Genomic DNA, 19,807 nt, shown 5'->3' with positions numbered 1-19,807 from the left:
GAGCGAAAATTGCGTCCAGCAGGCTACCTTAACCTGGCAGCAATTAATAAGGCAGACAAAGGAACAGTTAAACAAATAGCAGTGTTAGAAGTCCCACCAAGAGTCCAACAATCCTATAGGAAAGAAGTTGGTTAGCAAGATTTAATATATGATGATATTTATATAGTGAAAATTGTGTATAAGAATCGCAAAAGCCTAACTTGTGGTAGAGGAGAGGTAGGCCTAAGGCTTTAAAGTAAGGCGACGTACGCCAAAGTTCCCAGATTGAGTTAAATTTGTCTATATGGTCGGAACCTCGGGCAATAATTTGTTCATAATGAAAGGTTTCATTCACTGTGTCCACAAATTCCTACGTGGCAGGTATGGCCATAGATTTCCAATGTCGCGTTAGTACTATTTTAGCCTCTATGAGAAGTAGGCTAGTTAATGACCAGTATTTTTTAGGAATAATATGGAAGTGTAAGAATAGGAGGGCATATTGAGGAGTTTTTGGCACTGGGGAGGGTATGATTGTCTGTATTATAGAATAACATGAATTCCAATAGCATTGTGCATGAGGGCATGTCCACAGGATATGGAGCAGTGTACCTCTAGAGCCACATCTCCTTCAACATTAATCTGAGGCATCCTGATATATAGGAGCTAGGCGGTCTGGGGTAAGATACCACCGTAGTAGTGTCTTTGAAGCGACTCCGTACCCACAATCTGACCCCCCAAACCACTTGTACCTTCAGATAGCTGCTTTTAATCCAAGATCTGTCCTGGGGTCCGTTCGACAGGGGATGCAGTTATTGTCATAAAAACAACTTTTAATTCGGCAGCGCTGTGTCTAACGGCCGGGGCTTACATTTGTATATGCATTAGGCTGGCACAACCTCTTTGTCCTTCCTCTCCACCCTCCTCATCATTAGGAATACTCCAGGCAGTTTGCTTCCTATTCCCCACCTGTGGCAGCCCGGCACATAGGCTGGATCGTTAATACACCTGTGCAAAGCTCAAACAGCAGTAAATGTTACTGGATCATCCCTAATAATGAGGAGGGTGGGGAGGAAGAACATAGAGGTGGTGCCAGCCTAATGCATATACAAATGTAAGCTCCGACCGTTAAACACAGCGCTGCCGGATTAAAAGTTGTTTTTATGACAATAACTGCATCCCCTACCGAACGGACCCCAGGACAGATCTTGGATTAAGAGCAGCTATCCGAAGGTACAAGTGGTTTGGGGGGTCAGATTGTGGGTACGGAGTCGCTTTAATGCAGGCTCAACATGTGAGCTACATCTGAAAGAGGAATGAATTATTCTTAATGCTAAACGCCAATCATCCTCCGTTAAGTGCAAATTTAGGTCACCAGCCCATCTCTCAAACTGGCCGTATAACTGAAGGTATGATATATCATTCATATTGTTGTATAAAGGTACCCAAACCTCTCTTGCAGGACTGTAAAAAAGTGAAAACAAGCGGGCCTGCTCGAAACCTCGTATGCGATAAATCATTTAGTAGATATTTTAAAAATTCAGTTTTGGGGATACCGTAAGTCTCTTCTAGCCTGTGAAATGGCAAAAGATTGTCTACCTCCAGGATTTTGGAAACCTTCTGGATCCCCTGGTCTTGCCAGGTCGAAAGATCTAGATCTGCTACACCAACTGATAAAAAAAATAGGTATTGTGCAAATATTTCTGAACTTCCCAAATAACTTTCCGAGTGAATGGCTCATCTCTATTTTTAAGGCGTTTAGTCTTATAATACCCATGTTACTTTGCTAACACCTATACCTTCCAATCTTCCCATATACATGCACACCGGGGAGGAATAAGCCGTTGCCAGACTCCTGGCTGTTTCTCATCTCTCACATATTTAAATGATTGTTCCTGTTGAAATACAACAAGCCTTATGCCTCATTCCAGTAACTTCATCTGTTAGGGAATGGTGTGGACACCCACATACATATTGTAGTTAGCCAAGCCCACCAAAATTAGTTGAGTTGACTGGCATATATGAGTATATAACAATTAGCATAGATTTTGTAACCCTTAAAATTAAATTCTTTTAACCAATTACAGTTTGTTTTTACATAAAATGATGAGTGTATTTTAGGTCCATGTGGGGGTATGTGTTGTTATCTGTGCATTGCAGCATTGCTAAAAAAACAAACAAACAGGTAAAGAAATCATGGTTATTATATACTAAGGGCAAGTGCTAAAAGCAAGTGCTCATTCATTGGCTGATTCATTGCATATAACTGTTAGTTTACACTAGAGGCATGCTCAAGCCATAGGCTCCTTTACAGCTGCCAAATGCTGCTTAAATAATATATTAACAATGTAACTGTGCTAAAATGACACTAAAATGTTGCATTCGGATCATATTTAATGTTTAGCATTAGGCCTTATTCCCACGTTCTGCGTTTCACGGATGACAGAGATGTGGTCGGCCTGTAGTGGATTCCCCCCTACACAGCAGCATTTTCCAATATGATGCTGGGAGCAGGAGACTGTATGAATATGCGCTGCGCAGAGATGAAGCAGCCGTGTGACAGCATCATATTGGAGATGCTGCCCTGCAGTCAGTGGGGGGGGATAGGGATTCAACTACAGGCCTTCCACATCGTCCATGAAACACAGAACGTGAGAATAAGGCCTTAGTTCATGTAGACCTTTGACAGCACTTTTTAACACTATTTAAAAACTTTCACATATCACATTTGTAAAGATAACCTCCATCATAGTTAGCCAGCATGTTGCACCACGGGCCAAAACCAACCAGCCAGACACACACCTATTCGTCCTGTGATAAGGAATCATTACTGGCCTCCTGTAATGGCAAGGACTGATAAGACACTTTGGGCGGGAAGGAAAGTTTGCAATGGACACTCCCTTTTTTCTAAATGCAATCTTATTTTTAAATAACTGTGCAAAGTGCAAAGGAGACCGGAGCAGCAGTTTCAGTAATAATGGGTGACTTTGACAAGGACCACCACTATTCCGAGCATTCTGGAGCGTCTGCTCTAGCAACTGGGTATCATCAAGAAAAGCAAGAGAGTCCAGGTAAGATGTGGAGGTCTTCAGTAGTCTGCAGAATGTATGATTCCTTCTGTATGTGGCATATTGTGGCTTATTGTATGGGTGTGCATTATTACACAATTGCCTATTAATAAATGTATTCTTGTTCTATATCTATGTTATGTTTTCACCCTTCTGTGGCATACAGAACATAATTCAGGATTTTTTAACACAATATTCTATTTATAAGCATGGTATCTCGCTCAGTGGTTTGAAAACACAGAAACTGTGCAAATCTTTCCATTATATCTTTGTCCTGTTAGTTCCACTCCTAATTTTGGCTACAAATACTGTGTGTGAACATAGCCATAGTGTGTTTTTCCATTTCTAAATGTCATTTTACAGTACACATATAACTTTGCACATTATTATACGTCTCTTGTACTTATTCCATGCATGCTACTCATTATGCTCAAAATGCTGAAACTGAACCAAATACAGTACATCTATGGCACAGCATAGGAACGCTATTAATAGGGCATGCTATAATAAATGTAATCAGGGTTTGCAGCATTCTGGATCTGGCAGCTATATGACCATATTTCCAATATTTTTATTATACTGATTGTTACTCTAGATTATAGATTGGGAAATATCTGCATGTTACTGTCCATGTGCATTGCTGCACATGCTTATTTGGCTTTGATACCAGATTATACGGTAAACCACATGCCCCAGGCATATTTAGAATTTATTTTAGTAACTTATGAATAACCCCTCCTGTACTGGTCTTGATACAGCTCTAGCTTCCATAGGTACAAATGTAATCTATATATTGTTGGCAACGCACTGCAACACAAGGTCTTGGACAACATAGTTTGTTTACTGCTACCCTGTATACAGTATCTAAGAAGATAAGGGACATGCACACCAGTTAATGCCATGAATCGACCCTAAAGATAAGATTCTGTACAGTTTACAATTCTAAATATACATGAAAACTTCAGTGCACACAAGGTGTTCCAAAAGATAGAATGGGTGTATAACTGAACAATCTCACATTTTTAACTAGTAGTAGGTGGAGGGCTTTATCTCTACAGAAGAAACCTACTTTTTACCCACTTTCTTTTTTCTTTCTTGCTCCTTGTTCCCCACTTGCTACCAGCCCTATTACACTTGCTGACAGCGAGCGATCTGCTGCCACCACTCCTTTTAAACAGAGCGATGGCAGCAGATCGTTGCTATCTGCATCATTGGTCTTTCAACGTGTTGAAAGACAGCAATCAGCCGACATCGTGTAGGTCGGTTGATTGTTGCCTTTTATTACACACAGTGATTATCGGGCGTATAGGCTGATAATTGGCCAACTACGGCCAATAATTGCTTCATGTAATAGGGCCTTTAGTTTAATAGGGCCCTCTGTTCTGGGTCCTCTCTACATGTTTACTAGTCTGCCGCTCATTTACTTTCTGTTTTTGTCTATTGTTGGGTACTTAAATCCATTTTCATATGTACAGCGCCGGCACGAGGAAGCTGGTTCCTACACCTCTATATATGGGGGTGACAGTGTTGCTTTAATGAAAACAAAGTCATAATCTTTCTCACTATTCTAAAATGTATTTGTTTCCTATAATGCGTAGATTGATAATATATTTACAAGGTACCTCTTAAGAAGTAACTATGGTAATTAATGTATTTATTCCATCATAATTTTGTTTCCTCATTTTCAATTCCAGTAGAAAATTCTGTATAAAAATGTAAAATAACAACAAAATCAAAAAAATCTCATTCTTGCTGGTCTTCTTTTATCATTTTTTTCAATCTGAACACCATAAAGGCAGCTATGTATGTGGACTGAGCAGAAAAAGTCATGTCTCAATAGCATCAAAGGTCCATAGTAAATTAGCAGGGCGATTTGTGTACTTTAAAGGGTACCCCAGGCTGGGGGCCTTTTTCACGTATAGCCAGGGAGGAGGTGGATGAGGGAAACAATGTCCCCCTGCTTCCCCGGTTCCAGCGCCGGGTCCCGGATCGTGCTGCTCCAGTCCGCGCTGCCCGCTCTCTTCCTGGTCTCTGACACGGGCTTGAGATGTGATGTTTCAAGTCCGCTCAGCCAGTCAGTGGCAGAGGCGGGATCGGGGGCCTGGCGCTGGAACCAACGAGGTAAGAGGACATCGTTGCCCTCATCCACCTCCTCCTCGCTCATAGGCAAAAAAGCCCCCCAGCCCAGAGTACCCCCTTTAACTGCAGAACATAATGCCTATATATTACGGATCAATCCAAAACAAATTATTTAAAAGCAAATCAGAGTAAGAGCAAACCTGTAAAAAAAGAATATCTTATGATCATTTCAAACTATCTGCTCCGAAAATAAATACATTATAATGAATAAATCGAAAATATTTAATTCTGTATGGCTGCTTTGGCGATGCCCAGTTATTATATTTCCCTGCATAGAGGATTTTTTCCATAAAGTGAATGCTTAATGTTATATGATTGGCTGACTAACTAAAACATTGAGAAGGAGAGGTGAATGGGCACCTAATTTCCTAATTTTTAAAAATATCACTGCCCATTAAAGGCTTCACCTGGAATAATAGTCTATTAGGGCTATGTTCCCAATCCAGGATTTCAGCGAGGAAAGGCAGCTGTCTTTTGATAATCACTGGCCCTCATTATCAACAGATGACCACCTTTTGCCATTAAATGTGGCCTGTTCCCTTAATGGGAATATAGCCTTATAATGTTTAAATATTAGTTATTACTATTATAAGGCAAGTGACCAAGAAGAAAGACCACAGCATGGAGATTTGATTGCTATTTTACATTTTTTTTAAATTTGTGGACCTTTTCTTACAGGGGTTGAAAATGAGGAAGTATGCATGTTTTGGCAACTGTGAATCTTAGAAAAAGGTAAGGACTGCTTTTGTGGAGGTACTTTTGTAATAAAACAGTATATATACATATTGCAGAATTAAGTCACTCTTGTAGTTGGAGAGTCACCTCTTCTGTACTGATGAATACCTATTTGCACACTGTCTATATCTCATAGGATTACATTCATAAACTACTGCCAAATATTGCTACTACTAAGCACTATATGCGCTGTCTTCTTTTACAAAGAACCCACATTTTTTTACTTCTTGCATTGTGAATTTTGCCATTCCCGGCAGTTAAACCTTCACATGCTGGTTGGTCAGTAGGGACTACCCGGCATGTGAAGTATCTGACTGGGCTAGGGTGCTCCCCCTCTCACCTTTGGCAATCGCTATGTCCTGATAGTTTACATGGCACCTGTGAGCCTAACAAATGCTCTCAGGGCTGCTATAATCAGTATTAGGTTGTGCCAGAGGCATCGCCTAATGGTGCGTTTACACAGAGATATTTATCTGACAGATTTTTGAAGCCAAAGCCAGGAACAGACTATAAACAGGGTGCAGGTCATAAAGGAAAGACTGAGATTCCCTGTCTTTTTAAGTCCATTCCTCACTTTGGCTTCCAAAATTGGTCAGATAAATCTGCCTGTGTAAACGCACCATGAGGCTGGGTTCACACTATGTATATTTGAGGCTGTATTTGTGAGGCTGTATAGCAACCAAAACCAGGAGTGGATTGAAAACACAGAAAGGCTCTGTTCACATAATGTTGTAATTGAGTGGATGGCCGCCATTTAATGGCAAATATTTGCTGTTATTTTAAAACAACGGCTGTGGTATTGAAATAATGGCCGTTATTTACTGTTATATGGCGGCCATCCACTCAATTTCAACATTGTGTGAACAGATCCTTTCTGTGTTTTCAATCCACTCCTGGTTTTGGTTGCTATGAGGACCTGACATGAGGACCAAATACAGCCTCAAATATACATAGTGTGAACCCAGCTTATAAAACAGTATATTGCCTGTCAGGGTTGCACAATGATGCTTTGGTATTCTCAGTATTAAAAGTATTTTATAAAATTCATTTAAAAAGTTTTAAGTGTAAAAGTAAGAAGAAGAAAATAAAAAAAATATAATTAAAAAAAAAAAATTACCCAAAAAATAAAAATATTTTTTCATAATTGTTTTATTTGGTGTGTAAGCAATATAATAATCATAGGGGGACATTTATCAAACAAATTGCGCCTGTTTTTAGTCTAATATATCTAGTTTGCGCTCAAAATAAATCTAATATGAATTTATGAAGCTTTTTTAGACAAGAATATCCAAATTAGATGCAACTTTTTGAATTACATTTTTTGTTGTTAATTAGATCGAAAGTGCGCCAGAATTCTTTTTTAGCTAAATTTATTAACCGCTCAATCAACACATTAGTTTGGAAATTATGCCAAAACATCTTTGACAGAATCGTGTTTTTAGATTTGTTAGTAAATATCCCCCACAGTACTTAAGTGTCACATATAGAAGAAATTGGCGAACGGCACATCACCTTAAAAAGATTCCACCTTTATTTTTCCATCAGACAGTACAACGTAGAAACATCTGAGAGGACCACACTCCTTGCCAAGGAGTGAGGTCCTCTCAGATGTTCTACGTTGATTGTCCGGGCAGCCCATAGCATATATAAGCGGTCTGCTGCCGCCCCTCCTATTCTATGGAGTGGCAGCAGCAGATCGCTGCTATATGAGTCGTTTATCTTTCAACTGACTACAACGATCAGCCAACATCAATCATACACAGAATGATTATCGTCTGTAACGGCTGATATTGGCCGAAAATGGCCTTCAGGACACATCCATCAAAATCTGCCAAGTAAACACAGCCATTTTAAATTTAAAAGTAATATAATGTGTGCAAATTTATAAATATCTGTTTCTGCTTTTTTTCAGTGAATATAAGAAGACGTTTAAGAGATCGAGACATGTTGAAAAGAAAGAAGGAAGAGGCTCAACAGAAAGACACTTACCAGTGGGTTTTTGGGTAAATTCTCAGGGGAAAACCATGGTACTTGGTGCTATAAATTAATACTTTTATGTTTACAAGATTGTGCAATAAATAGAAAGAATGATGCTTTAAAGCCAAAATAAAATATAATTAAATGTGTGCTGCACGGAGACTCTGGGTCTGCCAGAATGAGAGTCTTGGGGCCGCTTTAGGGTCTATTTACACAGAAAGATTATCTGACAGATTATCTGCCAAAGATTTGAAGCCAAAGCCAGGAATGGATTTGAAAAGAGATAAAATCTCAGTTTTTCCTTTATGACCCGATCTCTGTTTATAGTCTGTTTCTGGCTTTGGGTTCAAATCTTTGGCAGATAATCTTTCTGTGTAAATGGACCCTAACATGACCCAACTATAATCAAAGGCAACATATCGTCCCTCGTCTGCAGAGCCCTAGCAAGGCTAAACCAATCGTAGGGCCTATTATCTTCATGGCAGTTGCCTGCACATTCCTGTTTACATTGGAAGATGTGAGAGCAACTACCGATGATTTTATGCCTGCAAAAAAGATGCCATCAGCCAATAAATGAGATTTCTCGATGGCTGATTGATAACCCTTTTACACAGGCCAATTATTGGCAGTTAGGGTTCCTGCCTGCCAGTAATAGGCCCTCTGGTCCCAGTAAATGGGTTCAACTCTTGTGACATCCATCGATGCTGTTTATTTGCACAATGTGCTTGATAAGATAACCCCTTTTAAATGTGTTTTCTAAATGAGTAATAAAGTTTTCAAGCATTTCTGGCATATCACAGCTCACAAGTGTTTATGGCATATCACAGGTCACAAGCAGGCCCGGATTGGTAATCTGGCGGAGCGGGCGAATGCCCGCTGGGCCGCCAGGATTACCAATCAGAGGGGCCTCTGGTCCCCGTGCACACTTCCATCAGCCCCTGCAGTGGTTGAGAGAACAGCGCTGCTGGTCGCTGCGCTGTTCACTCAGCCTCTGCCAGATTAGGATGGGCCGGCATATTCCTCGGCCCCCCTCCCCCCAGAACAAAGGGCCGCTCTGTTCCTTTAGTAGAACCCAGGTGTTGTGGAGGTGCCGCACAGGCATGTCTGTCTACTACAAACTTCTCTATGGCAGCTGACGTCATTTCCTGGACGCGCTGTAGAGAAGGGGGACAGAGGAGAAGAAGCTGCAGCACAGGAGGGGGACTGAGGAGTGACTCAGAGGGGGCCTCTTGCTGCTAATAACAAACAGCACTGCTCGGTGAGAATTTTCTTCCCACCAAGCTACAGCCAGAGCCTGCTCTCTCCCCCTGTGTAAGGACGGCAGCCAACTCTCCCTGCCCCCACACAGGGACTTCATCATCTCCTTCCTGCTGAGCTCTGCTGTCGGTGCAGGGAGGAAGAGGCAGGGGAGCACGAGCTGGCTGTGAGGGAGGAGCTGTCACAACCTGAGATGTAAGGAGCTTATTGATGGAGAGTGAGTGACTGTTTCTTTTCTTTGAGTGTGAGTGCATATGTAATATATAGTGTATATCTATATGTATATCAAGTATGCAATGTGCACAGTATGTGTATTGTGTGTGTAGGGATTTCTGTATGTATAGTGTGTGTGTGTGTATATATGTATGTAATATATGTGTGTGTATATATGATATATGTATGTACTGTAAGTGTGTGTATATATAGTGAATGCATGCCTCTTTAGCATGTTTATGATATATGCATGTATGTATGTACAGTATATATGTGTGTTTACATGATATATGTGTTATGTACAGTGTGTGTGTGTATATAGTGTATGCATGCCTCTGTATTATACTTATGATATATGCATATATGTGCAGTAGGCATGCAGTATAATGTATGTTTGTACAGAATGTGTTATTCTACTTCATGCAAAAACTGTGTCTTTTTATTCTGACATATTGCACATACAGTATTATATATATTTTGTATATGCAATGTGGTAGAATATGAAAACACATTTTTTGCATGAAGGAGATGCTGTCCTAGTGTATAGTGTACATTGTGTGACAGGGATGCCATGGGTTGGTTGTAGTGCAGCCAGCCCAGGGAATCTGCAGTATACAGCGCTACCAAAGTGTATTCTGCCTGTATTAGAAAAATCGTGCTGCCATGTGACCATACACGAATTGTAGCGTCTGCACAATCTGTTTAATACCGGCTACATGTGTACGTATGTATGTATGCACAGTGTGTGTGTATATATGATATATGTATGTATGCACAGTGTGTGTTGTGTGTTTATGATGTATGTATAGCATGCATGATGTGTGGATACAGGTGAGCAGCACATCCTACAGCACTTACACCACTGCAATAATCTGTATTTAAAGGGAACCAATCAGCACAATCTGATATGGTTCCCTGAACTGCTGTATACAGCTCCTGCAGCAGCTGTGGCACATACTGGCCACGGCTGCAGCAGGAGCTGTATACCCGGAAAAAGCACTTTAATCCCCCGGGTGCATGACAGGCATCGGGAGGTAGTCATCTGGGCTGCTCCCCGCCCGGATCTAGTCACCACTGCCTGTCAGCGCGCTCCAAGGAGATGAATGACAGGCAGAGAGGTCCCTTACTGGCCTCTCTGCCTGTCAATCATCCCTACGAGCGCACTGACAGACAGAGAGCGGTGCCTTGATACAGGCAGGGAGCAGCCCAGATGACTACCTGTCACGCGCCCGTGGATTAAAGTCCTTTTCTCGGTTAAACAGCTCCTGCTGCAGCCGGTATGTGCTGCGGCTGCTGCAGGAGCTGTATACAGCAGTTCAGGGAACCATATCAGCCCGATTGGGCTGATTGGTTCACTTTAAATGTGACTAAATGTATGTAGGATTCCAGATACAAAAGTGCAGCACTTTCTTTCTGTGTAATAATATTCACAACTCTATAGTAAATCCCTGATACAACACGCCATTACCATCACATAGAGCATTTGTTGGTAACAATGGTGTCGTGCATCATGGACCTGTTATAGAGTTGTGAATTTTAATACACCAGATTGAACTCTTGGACTTTTGTCTGTCAGGCTATGTTCACACACACTTTTTTGAGTCATACAGTAGCTGCTCAAAAAGTCCTTAATGATCCTTTATGGTGTATGGCGTTCAATTAATTAAATTTGATCTTAAAATGGCTGTTTGTGCACACATGTAGTAACTTTATGGTCATAATTAGAGATGAGTGAGCCTGGCCAAGGTTCGGCTTCATACAAACCTGAACCATTGGCATTTGAATTCCTGTTCCACAGAGGTGGAGATAGCACGAGTCACACCTGTAAAACAGCAATGCAATACAGCCAAGATCATAGGCTGTATCCCTGTTTTCCAAGCGAGACTCGTGCTATTTCTACCTTCCCAAAGGAACAAGAAGACAGCGGGATTCAAATGCATCCGAACCCAAACCACGGCCTGGTTCACTCATCTCTAATTATAATCAATACTATAAAATTAAAAGGATTATCCAGGATTAGAAAAACATAGTTGTTTTCTTCCAAAAAGCGGGCTCAGGTTGTATGTGGTATTGCCGTGCTGTTTTTGGGAGAAAGCAGACATGTTTTATCTAATTCTGGATAACCCCTTCGCAAGGAGTGTCATCAGGAGAAGGGCACACTACATCCTCCTGATGACGCTCTTTGCAAGTGAAACTAGTTGAGGGGCTATGCAGCTTTTAAGATATCACTTGGTCATCAGTATTCTGTTGATAGTAGTCTGCAGCTACTACAGTATAGGCAGAGGCTGTGTAAGCCGCCATATCCATACACTTCATATACTGGTGACCTGGAGTGTATTTTTAATAGTGTCACATTCATCTTCATGTTAAACTTATACTTTTATCAGGTATTAATTAACAGTATGTTTTAATAATAGGGTCATGTCCAAGGTGTGAGTGGGCCATTGGCCCTTTTGTTAAGGGGGCCACAAACACTTTGGCTGTATGGGGCTCCAAAATCCCTGTTGGCGGCCCTGCCTATACCATGTGGAGGCTCAGAGAGGACAATTATAAAAGTTTACACTGGACTTGTCGCTGTCGCTTATATCTCCCCTGCACCTTTCTGCTGGGATCTACAGCTCTGTACCTGGTATGGACCTCATAGATTCCCTTTAAGTGCACTGACACTAGTAATCCATTGATGCTGCTGAAATACATAAATATGCAACAACAAATCCACAGCAGATTATGTTGTTTTTTTATGTGTTGATGGTAGGGTTCATATATTTAATGAAGTAGTGAGCAGAATTTGCTACAGCATGTTTAGAACACTGCTATCTATGATATATCGGGGGGGGGGGGGGGGATATATGTTATGTGGGCTGCTGAGGTTTGAGTGCCAGGGCTGATTTTAAGTTCCAGTCCGGCCCTGGTCACAAGTGTTCATGGCATATCACAGGTCACAAGTGTTTATGGCATATCTAGAGATGAGCGAACCTTGAGCATGCTCGAGTCCATCCAAACCCGATCGTTCAGCATTTGATTAGCGGTGGCTGCTGAAGTTGGATAAAGCTCTAAGGTTGTCTGGAAAACATGGATACAGCCAATGACTATATCCTTATTTTCTACATAGCCTTAGGGCTTTATCCAACTTCAGCAGCCACCACTAATCAAATGCCGAACAATTGGGTTCGAATGGACTCAATATTCAAGCATGCTCAAGGTTCGCTCATCTCTAGTCATATCCATAGAAAATTATGAAAATAATATTTATTTATTATTTATTAATCTTGTACTGCTTTAATGCAGACTAGCATCCCATATAGTAAGACTGGATCAGATAGCATCCCATATAGTAAGACTGGTTCCCAGCAGTGATCTGCTTAAACATCGGAAGTAACTAGATCCATAAGATCTATAAAAAGTAAAAAATCAATAGCGGAAGTCACCAATACTTGACACATATCTTCTTTTTATTCAGTGCATAAATCTACTGCGGTGGATGCACAGACATCGGGTACGTGACCTAATAGCGGCATAGAAATATAGAAGACTGTCAAAAGAAAAAGACCACTGGGTCCATCTAGTCTGCCCTTATATTATTTCCTTTCTTATTATCTTAGGATAGATATATGTTTATATTTATGTTTAAATTTAGTTACTGTGGATTTACCAACTACATATGCTGGAAGTTTATTTTAAGTATCTAATGCTCTTTCAGTAGTAATATTTTCTAGTATTGTTTTTGATCTTTTCCCCCAAATAACCTCAAATTATGTTCTTTTTTTCTTGAATTCAGCTACTTCATAAAGATACTTCCCCTTGAACCATATTTGGGTTTTTAACATATTTAAAGGTTTTGTCCCCCTTTTCCCATTTTTCCTCCAGACTATACAGATTTACATCCTTAGGCTGGGTTCACACTACGTATATTTCAGTCAGTATTGTGGTCCTCATATTGCAACCAAAACCCGGAGTGGATTAAAAACACAGAAAGGATCCGTTCACACAATGGTGAAATTGAGTGGATGGCCCCATTTACCAGTAAATACCTGCCATTATTTCAATATACTGTAACAGCCGTTGTTTTAAAATAACAGCAAATATTTGCCATTAAATGGCGGCCATCCACTCAATTTCAACATTGTGTGAACAGATCCTTTCTGTGTTTTTAATCCACTCCTGGTTTTGGTTGCAATATGAGGACCACAATACTGACTGAATATACGTAGTGTGAACCCAGCCGTAAAGTGACACTGCCATCCCCTTTGTGCATTCTGACTTCTCTACACAGGTGTAAAAGGTAAATGTATCAGTTTTCAGACCTTATTTTATATCAAATGTCATGGTGCTTGTTTAAGTAAAAAGTGACATCACCACCGTTGGCCCCCTCTGTGATGTCATGGGCACATAGGCACCGCCCCCTCGCTAACCATCGGAACAGCCACAACACCCACATCAACACCGTTGGCCCCCTCTGTGATGTCATGGGCACATAGGCACCGCCCCCTAGCTAACCATTGGAACAGGATGGCCTAATGGTCTAGGCCCCACCCCCCTCTAGGTTGGCCCATACTAATGAGCGTTCGAGGGGGTGGGGCCTATGTGCCGATGCTGTCATAGAGGGGCGTGGCCAACAGTGGGCAGTGCTAAGTGGCGCTATTGCCATGAAGCCCTGCCCACTTAAAACAATCTGCAGTTGATGAAAGATCACTTTTTACTTAAGCAAGCACCATGACGTATAATATGAAATAAGGTATGAAAACATGAAAACTGCTAAATTTACCCTTTACACCTTTGTAGAGAAGTCAGAATACACAAAGGGGATGACAGTGTCACTTTAAGGAAGTAAATCTGTATAGTCTGGAGGAAAGAAGGGAAAAGGGGGAGAAAACCTTCAAATATGTTAAAAAACCAAATATCTTTCCTTATATGTTTATGCTTTAGGCCAGCCAGCATTTATGTAGTTATTCTTTGCACTCACTCTATTTCATTAATATCATTTTGTATGTGAGGTACAACTGAACACAGTATTCCAGATGTGGTCTCACTTTTATATAGCAGGATCACAATCTCCCTCTTTCTACTGGTTATACAGCCAGCTATACAGCCCACCATTCCCTACCACCTGGCGTCACTAATGTTAAGGCTGTCAGAAATCACGACCCATAAATCCTTCTGCTCTGAAGCCTTTGCTAAAACAAAACTGCTGACATGATACTCGGATAGAGCATTCCTTCCTTTAAGTGCATTATTTTACATTTGGAAACACTGAACTGCAGTTTCTATTGTTTTGACCACTTGCCTAGCAAAGGTAAATAATTTTCTGTATTACTGACACCTCCAGGAATATCAACCTTACTGCAGACTTCTGTGTCATCAGCAAACAGACAAACCTTCCCTACCAAACCTTTTCCTATGTCACTTACAAACATATTAAAAGAACAGGACCAAGAACAGACCCGTGTGGCACACCACTTGTAACCAGTCTCTGCTCGGAATACACACCATTAACAACAACCCTCTGATATCTCTCCTTCAGCCAACCACAAATCCACTGAACTGTCCAGGGATTAAGTCCAATTTTCACTAAAGGCCCTATTTCACCAACAGATCTGACGACAGATTATCTGCCAAAGACTTGAAGCCAAACCCAGGAGTGGACTTGAAAAGAGAAGAAATCCAGTCTTTCCTTTATGACCTGTTCTCTGATTATATTCTGTTCCTAGGTTTGGTTTCAAATCTTTGGCAGATAATCTGTCGTCAGATCTGTTGGTGGAATAGGGCCTTAACTTAGCTGTCAGCTCTTTATGGGGAACTGTATCAAAAGCTTTGTTGAAGTTCAGATAAGTAATATCCACAGCACCACCTTTATCCAGCAGTTTTGTGATGTAGTCAGAGAAATCAATTAGAATAATCTGACATAATCTGCCCACAGTATAGCCATGCTGGTTTGGTGCATCAAGTTGTTTTTTAGATGATTATTTATCTTATTTTTAGAAGAGTTTCCATTAGAGATGAGCGAACCTGGAGCATGCTCGAGTCCATCCGAACCCGATCGTTCAGCATTTGATTAGCGGTGGCTGTTGAAGTTGGATAAAGCCCTAAGGCTATGTGGAAAATATAGATATAGTCACTACTAAGGCTATGTGGAAAATATGGATATAGTCACTACCTGTATCCATGGTTTCCAGACAACCTTACAGTTTTATCCAACTTCAGCAGCCACCACAAATAAAATGCCGAACGATTGGGTTCGGATGGACTCGAGCATACTCGAGGTTCGCTCATCTCTTGTTTCAATCAGTTGTCTATTCATCTCCAGCTGTGGATTCATGCACTAAATAAAAAGAAGATATTTGTTAAACATTTGTGAGTGCTGTTATCTGTGAGTGACTGTAAGCAGGCTTGAAGGGAGCCAGGAGGCCCCTAATCCTGACATCAATCTCCGCAGATCCTGTGGATATTCAAATACCCTTTAAAAACTTAGTTCACTAGATTTTAGTTTGTTGAGATTCTCTGTAAAATATTATTTAATATTATTAAAAACTATATATTTTATAAAAATACTTTGCAATTCTCAGAGAGCAGACTAGCAGCAAACGTCAAAGGAAAACCAAAGGAACTGGACGTGGGAGAAAAAAGCAAGTCAAGGAATCTGAGCCCGAACCACAGCCTGAACCTGAACCAAATCCAGAGCCACAACCAGAACATGAACCAATGCATGAACTGCAACATGAACCAAGGTCTGAAGAGCAACACTTTGAAATAGAGGCAGAAAAGAAGTTTGAGTTTCTGTCTGATGTACCGCAAGATCATGTTGAGCAGAAGCAAGAACCCCTGGTGCACCAAGAAGACTCGGCACCCACTGTGACTAAAGGAGATACTGCTGATGTGACTCTTCTCATACATGAAGATGCTGATGGACATGTATCACAAGAGTCTACATCTTTGCTACAAGGTAATAGCTTTGTGGATGTAACCATAGTATTTTCCTAAAAAAAAAGCAAATAATGACTTTTCTCTTTCTAAACTTATTTTAAAAGGAAATATTCTGGTCAGCATCCAATTATATGTATTTGCACTCTATACATACCAATGTACATAATTATTTAAAGGGGGACCTGTCATTATGAATCTTCAAGTGATTGGCATGCAGTCACTCATGCCACCAAGTAACAATGGATACAACCACCCTGGGTGAGTTGTATTGGAAACAACAGCACATCAGTCGGTGTAGATTCCTAATGACAGGTACAATTTGATACTTCTATTCACTCTTCTTTTTCATATACCCTCAAATACTATCTATTATAAAATTCTTTTTGCAGTACAGGTTTTATGAGGTATATATGAAATTGGTTTCCACAAATTTTATTCCTGCAAAGCAGTATCTTGGACCTCAGGAGAGATCCTGGTTTGATGCAAACTTCACAATGGTACACACGTTTTTGTTTTTTTTCACCATAGTACCCGAAACGGTAGTTAAACCCATTACATGATGCTGTCAAATCATGACAGCGACATGTAACAAGTTGTGTTGGTATAAGGGTTAACACTTGCCGATCGGAAGTCCAGCGGCAATGTGTAGGCTTCCAATTGACTCCATGGCAATCCCGGAGGCCTTCTGATGGTCCCTCTACAAAGGCATGCCAGAGATTGCCTGTCAGCATAATGCTGACATAAAAAAATACACTGCACTACAGTAGTTATAAACTGCAATAAAACATACTAAAATAAATCCCCCCAAATAATATAATAACATTATATACCCCTTACAAAATAAACTGTTACATAAAACATAAGACACAAAAACTATACATGTTTGGTATCACTACATCCCCAATGACCCAAGATATAACACAATACCATTCTTTTTACCGCAAGGTGCACATTTAAAAAAAAAAAGCAAACAAAACATGAAGCAATAAACAACACCAGAATTGCTGATTTTTGTCAATCTGCCTTGGAAAAAAAGGTCATAAAAGGGATCAAAAAGTCATAGTATGTGTAAAACTTGGTATCAATAACAAGTATACATCATTCCACAAGAAATCAGCCAAATGCAAGTTCTGTCATGTGAAAAATAAGAATGCTATAGATATTGCAATGTGGCAACAGTTGTTTTTTTTGTTTTTTTTTAGGAAGATAGTTTCTATTGTAAAATTATACAGATATGGTATTGCTCTGAATCGCTAGTATACATTGAAACATGACGGAGCTATAACTGCATTCGGATAGACAGGTCAAATTCTGAAAAATGAGTTTGGTCATTAAGCCCTAAACTAGGTGCAGCACGAAAAGGTTTACAATGTGATCTGTGGGGCTCTTCTTGCTTTATAAACAGCCACTTCCTTATTGATGACGAGGACTAAAAACAACCTCCTTCTTGAGGTTTTTGAGGTAAAGCTATTACCGTCTGTATTTGGGTTGGTGCTCATTTGCTCCTGGTGATCGCCCCGTGTAAAAGGGGCTTTAGTTTGGTAGGGTAGCACTCAGGAGCCATTCAGGAGCTCACTGAATCACAATTCATTATCTTGTAGTCGATCCTGTTTACAGGGAGGGGTTCAAACCATGAAATGCAACCAACATAGACCGTATTTCAGATGTGTGAAGGGAGATACAAGCTGTGTGACCTGTGAGGTGGCCAAAGTTGCCATGTAGTTTTTTTGTTTGTTTGTTTTATCATACACATTTTAAGATATTATAAGCATACACAGTAAACCCTGCTTTTGTCTTTGCAGATAAAGAGGAAGTAGTGCCTGATCATACACTAGCTACAGAAACACCTGAAATTCTTGCCTTTCCTCTGGATCAAGAGCAAGTTGAGAATCAGTACTACACACCACTGCTTTAACTTTACTGTTAAACATTATCATATAAAAGTTATATTTTTGGAATAGAATATTTCTTCATGTGACACTGGAAAACCAGAAAGGTCAAATCTCTTATCTGCAGAACAGAACAACTATTGTCTATTTCTTTGCTTTCAGTGACGGACATATTATACATAGATTTCCGATTATGTAAAACACTTTGTTATGCTATTGTCTTTTAGTTCATTCTACTTACTAATGTGTACAATGTGTATTTTTAATTCATAGCATTTATCAAATGAGATACGTAACCAATGACATGAAATAAAAAAATAAAAGCATTTTATTCTTACATACTCAGTTTTCTAATTTTTCAACATGTGTAGCAGATATTTTATATGTTCCCTTTTCTATAAGTTTTATCTAATAAGCCAGCAGCATGAATCTGGTTTATTTACCTGATTTGTCAGAAAGTGGTCTGTATCAGTCTGTGTCGGGGGAGGGGGGAGTTTAGGGGGACCTAAATAGTCCAATAGTTTGCCAGCCAGGTCAAATTGGTATTTATAATTAACTAGAAAATTAAAAAGAAAAAACACAGCAGACCAAGAGAATACCACTCTATATTATATAATTTATAGGAGAGCAGCATTGGGTGCACAAAGCCTATCAGAGGTTAGCTAGTCAAGCTACAAGAAATACAAACAAGATTTTCCTTCTGTAGAACTGATAGTTTTGGTTAATCCTCAAAGGAGTCAGTCTGGTCAGTCTGTCCATAAGATGGCCGACATGGAGGAGCATGTGACCATGCCACCCCCCCCCCCCCCCCCCAGTGTCCACCACTGTATATTCTGTATATAGTCTGTATATTCCTATGGAGGACACTGGGGGGCGGGGTATGGTCACATGCTCCTTCATGTCACCTATGTTATGGACAGACTCACCACAAAGCAGGGAGCATGGCCTGGAGGAGGAGAGTCTGATTTTAGCTCTATGAGGTACACAGGAAGCTGCTGTCAGCAAATGCAGTGAGAACACTTACTAATACTGTACACTGAGCAATTTTACTATAAAGTGTCCCACCCCTTTAAGTTTCAATTTTCAGAGCTGGATAATATGAAAATGGACGAGAACAGAGAAACTATATACAAAATTGCTGGTATCCCCTTCTTTTATACTCAGCAGCAATGACATAGATGGATGCAAAACCTTACACCTTTTAAAAGTAACAAAAAAAAGTAATGAACTCACTTCATAATTTACACTCAATAAAATATATATTAAAGAATCAGTTATGCCATGAGTACTTGTTTTTGTGTGTATAATACATCAATATGGCCAGATAGTTATAGGTTTGAGGATTAAAAGTGATCAACAAAGGGTGAGGAAGTTCAAAGAGGCTGACCCAAAAAGATGTAGACAAGGAAGAGGAAAGATGACAGCTCCCTAAGCTCAGACATAATACTCTTTCTGTCCTCACAAATACACATGTCACATTATGAAGTAACTATTTGTATATACAATGGGGGGGGGAAGGATTTGCTACACTAACGATTTTGAAAGTTTTCCGACCTACAAAGTATGGAGAGGTCTGTAATCTGTATTGTAGGTACACTTCAACTGTGAGAGATAGAATCTATAAAAAAAAAA

At 40.2% G+C, this 19,807-nt stretch overlaps 1 protein-coding gene across 3 annotated transcripts; it reads left to right on the top strand.

The window, feature by feature from the left end:
- The first annotated feature begins 2,880 nt into the window (after positions 1–2,880).
- HEMGN (hemogen) lies at positions 2,881–18,516 on the top strand. 3 transcript variants are annotated; one of them, XM_069964336.1, is made up of 5 exons: positions 2,961–3,047; positions 5,862–5,915; positions 7,831–7,921; positions 15,929–16,305; positions 18,089–18,516. In XM_069964336.1, exons 3-5 carry the CDS (start codon positions 7,863–7,865, stop codon positions 18,199–18,201), a joined length of 549 nt encoding a protein of 182 aa, XP_069820437.1. In that variant the 5' UTR covers positions 2,961–3,047; positions 5,862–5,915; positions 7,831–7,862; the 3' UTR covers positions 18,202–18,516. The 3 variants fall into 3 exon arrangements, with proteins under 3 accessions (XP_069820434.1, XP_069820436.1, XP_069820437.1); XM_069964333.1 differs by lacking the exon at positions 5,862–5,915 and having other exon boundaries at positions 2,881–3,047; XM_069964335.1 differs by lacking the exon at positions 5,862–5,915 and having other exon boundaries at positions 2,885–3,047; positions 7,831–7,909.
- Positions 18,517–19,807: the final 1,291 nt, after the last annotated feature.

This window comes from Dendropsophus ebraccatus, chromosome 3 (genome assembly GCF_027789765.1).
Source record: "Dendropsophus ebraccatus isolate aDenEbr1 chromosome 3, aDenEbr1.pat, whole genome shotgun sequence".
NCBI classification, from domain to species: Eukaryota; Metazoa; Chordata; class Amphibia; order Anura; family Hylidae; genus Dendropsophus; species Dendropsophus ebraccatus.
The sequence above is the reverse complement of the archived record's forward strand: the minus strand, read 5'-3'. Positions and strand labels throughout refer to the sequence as shown.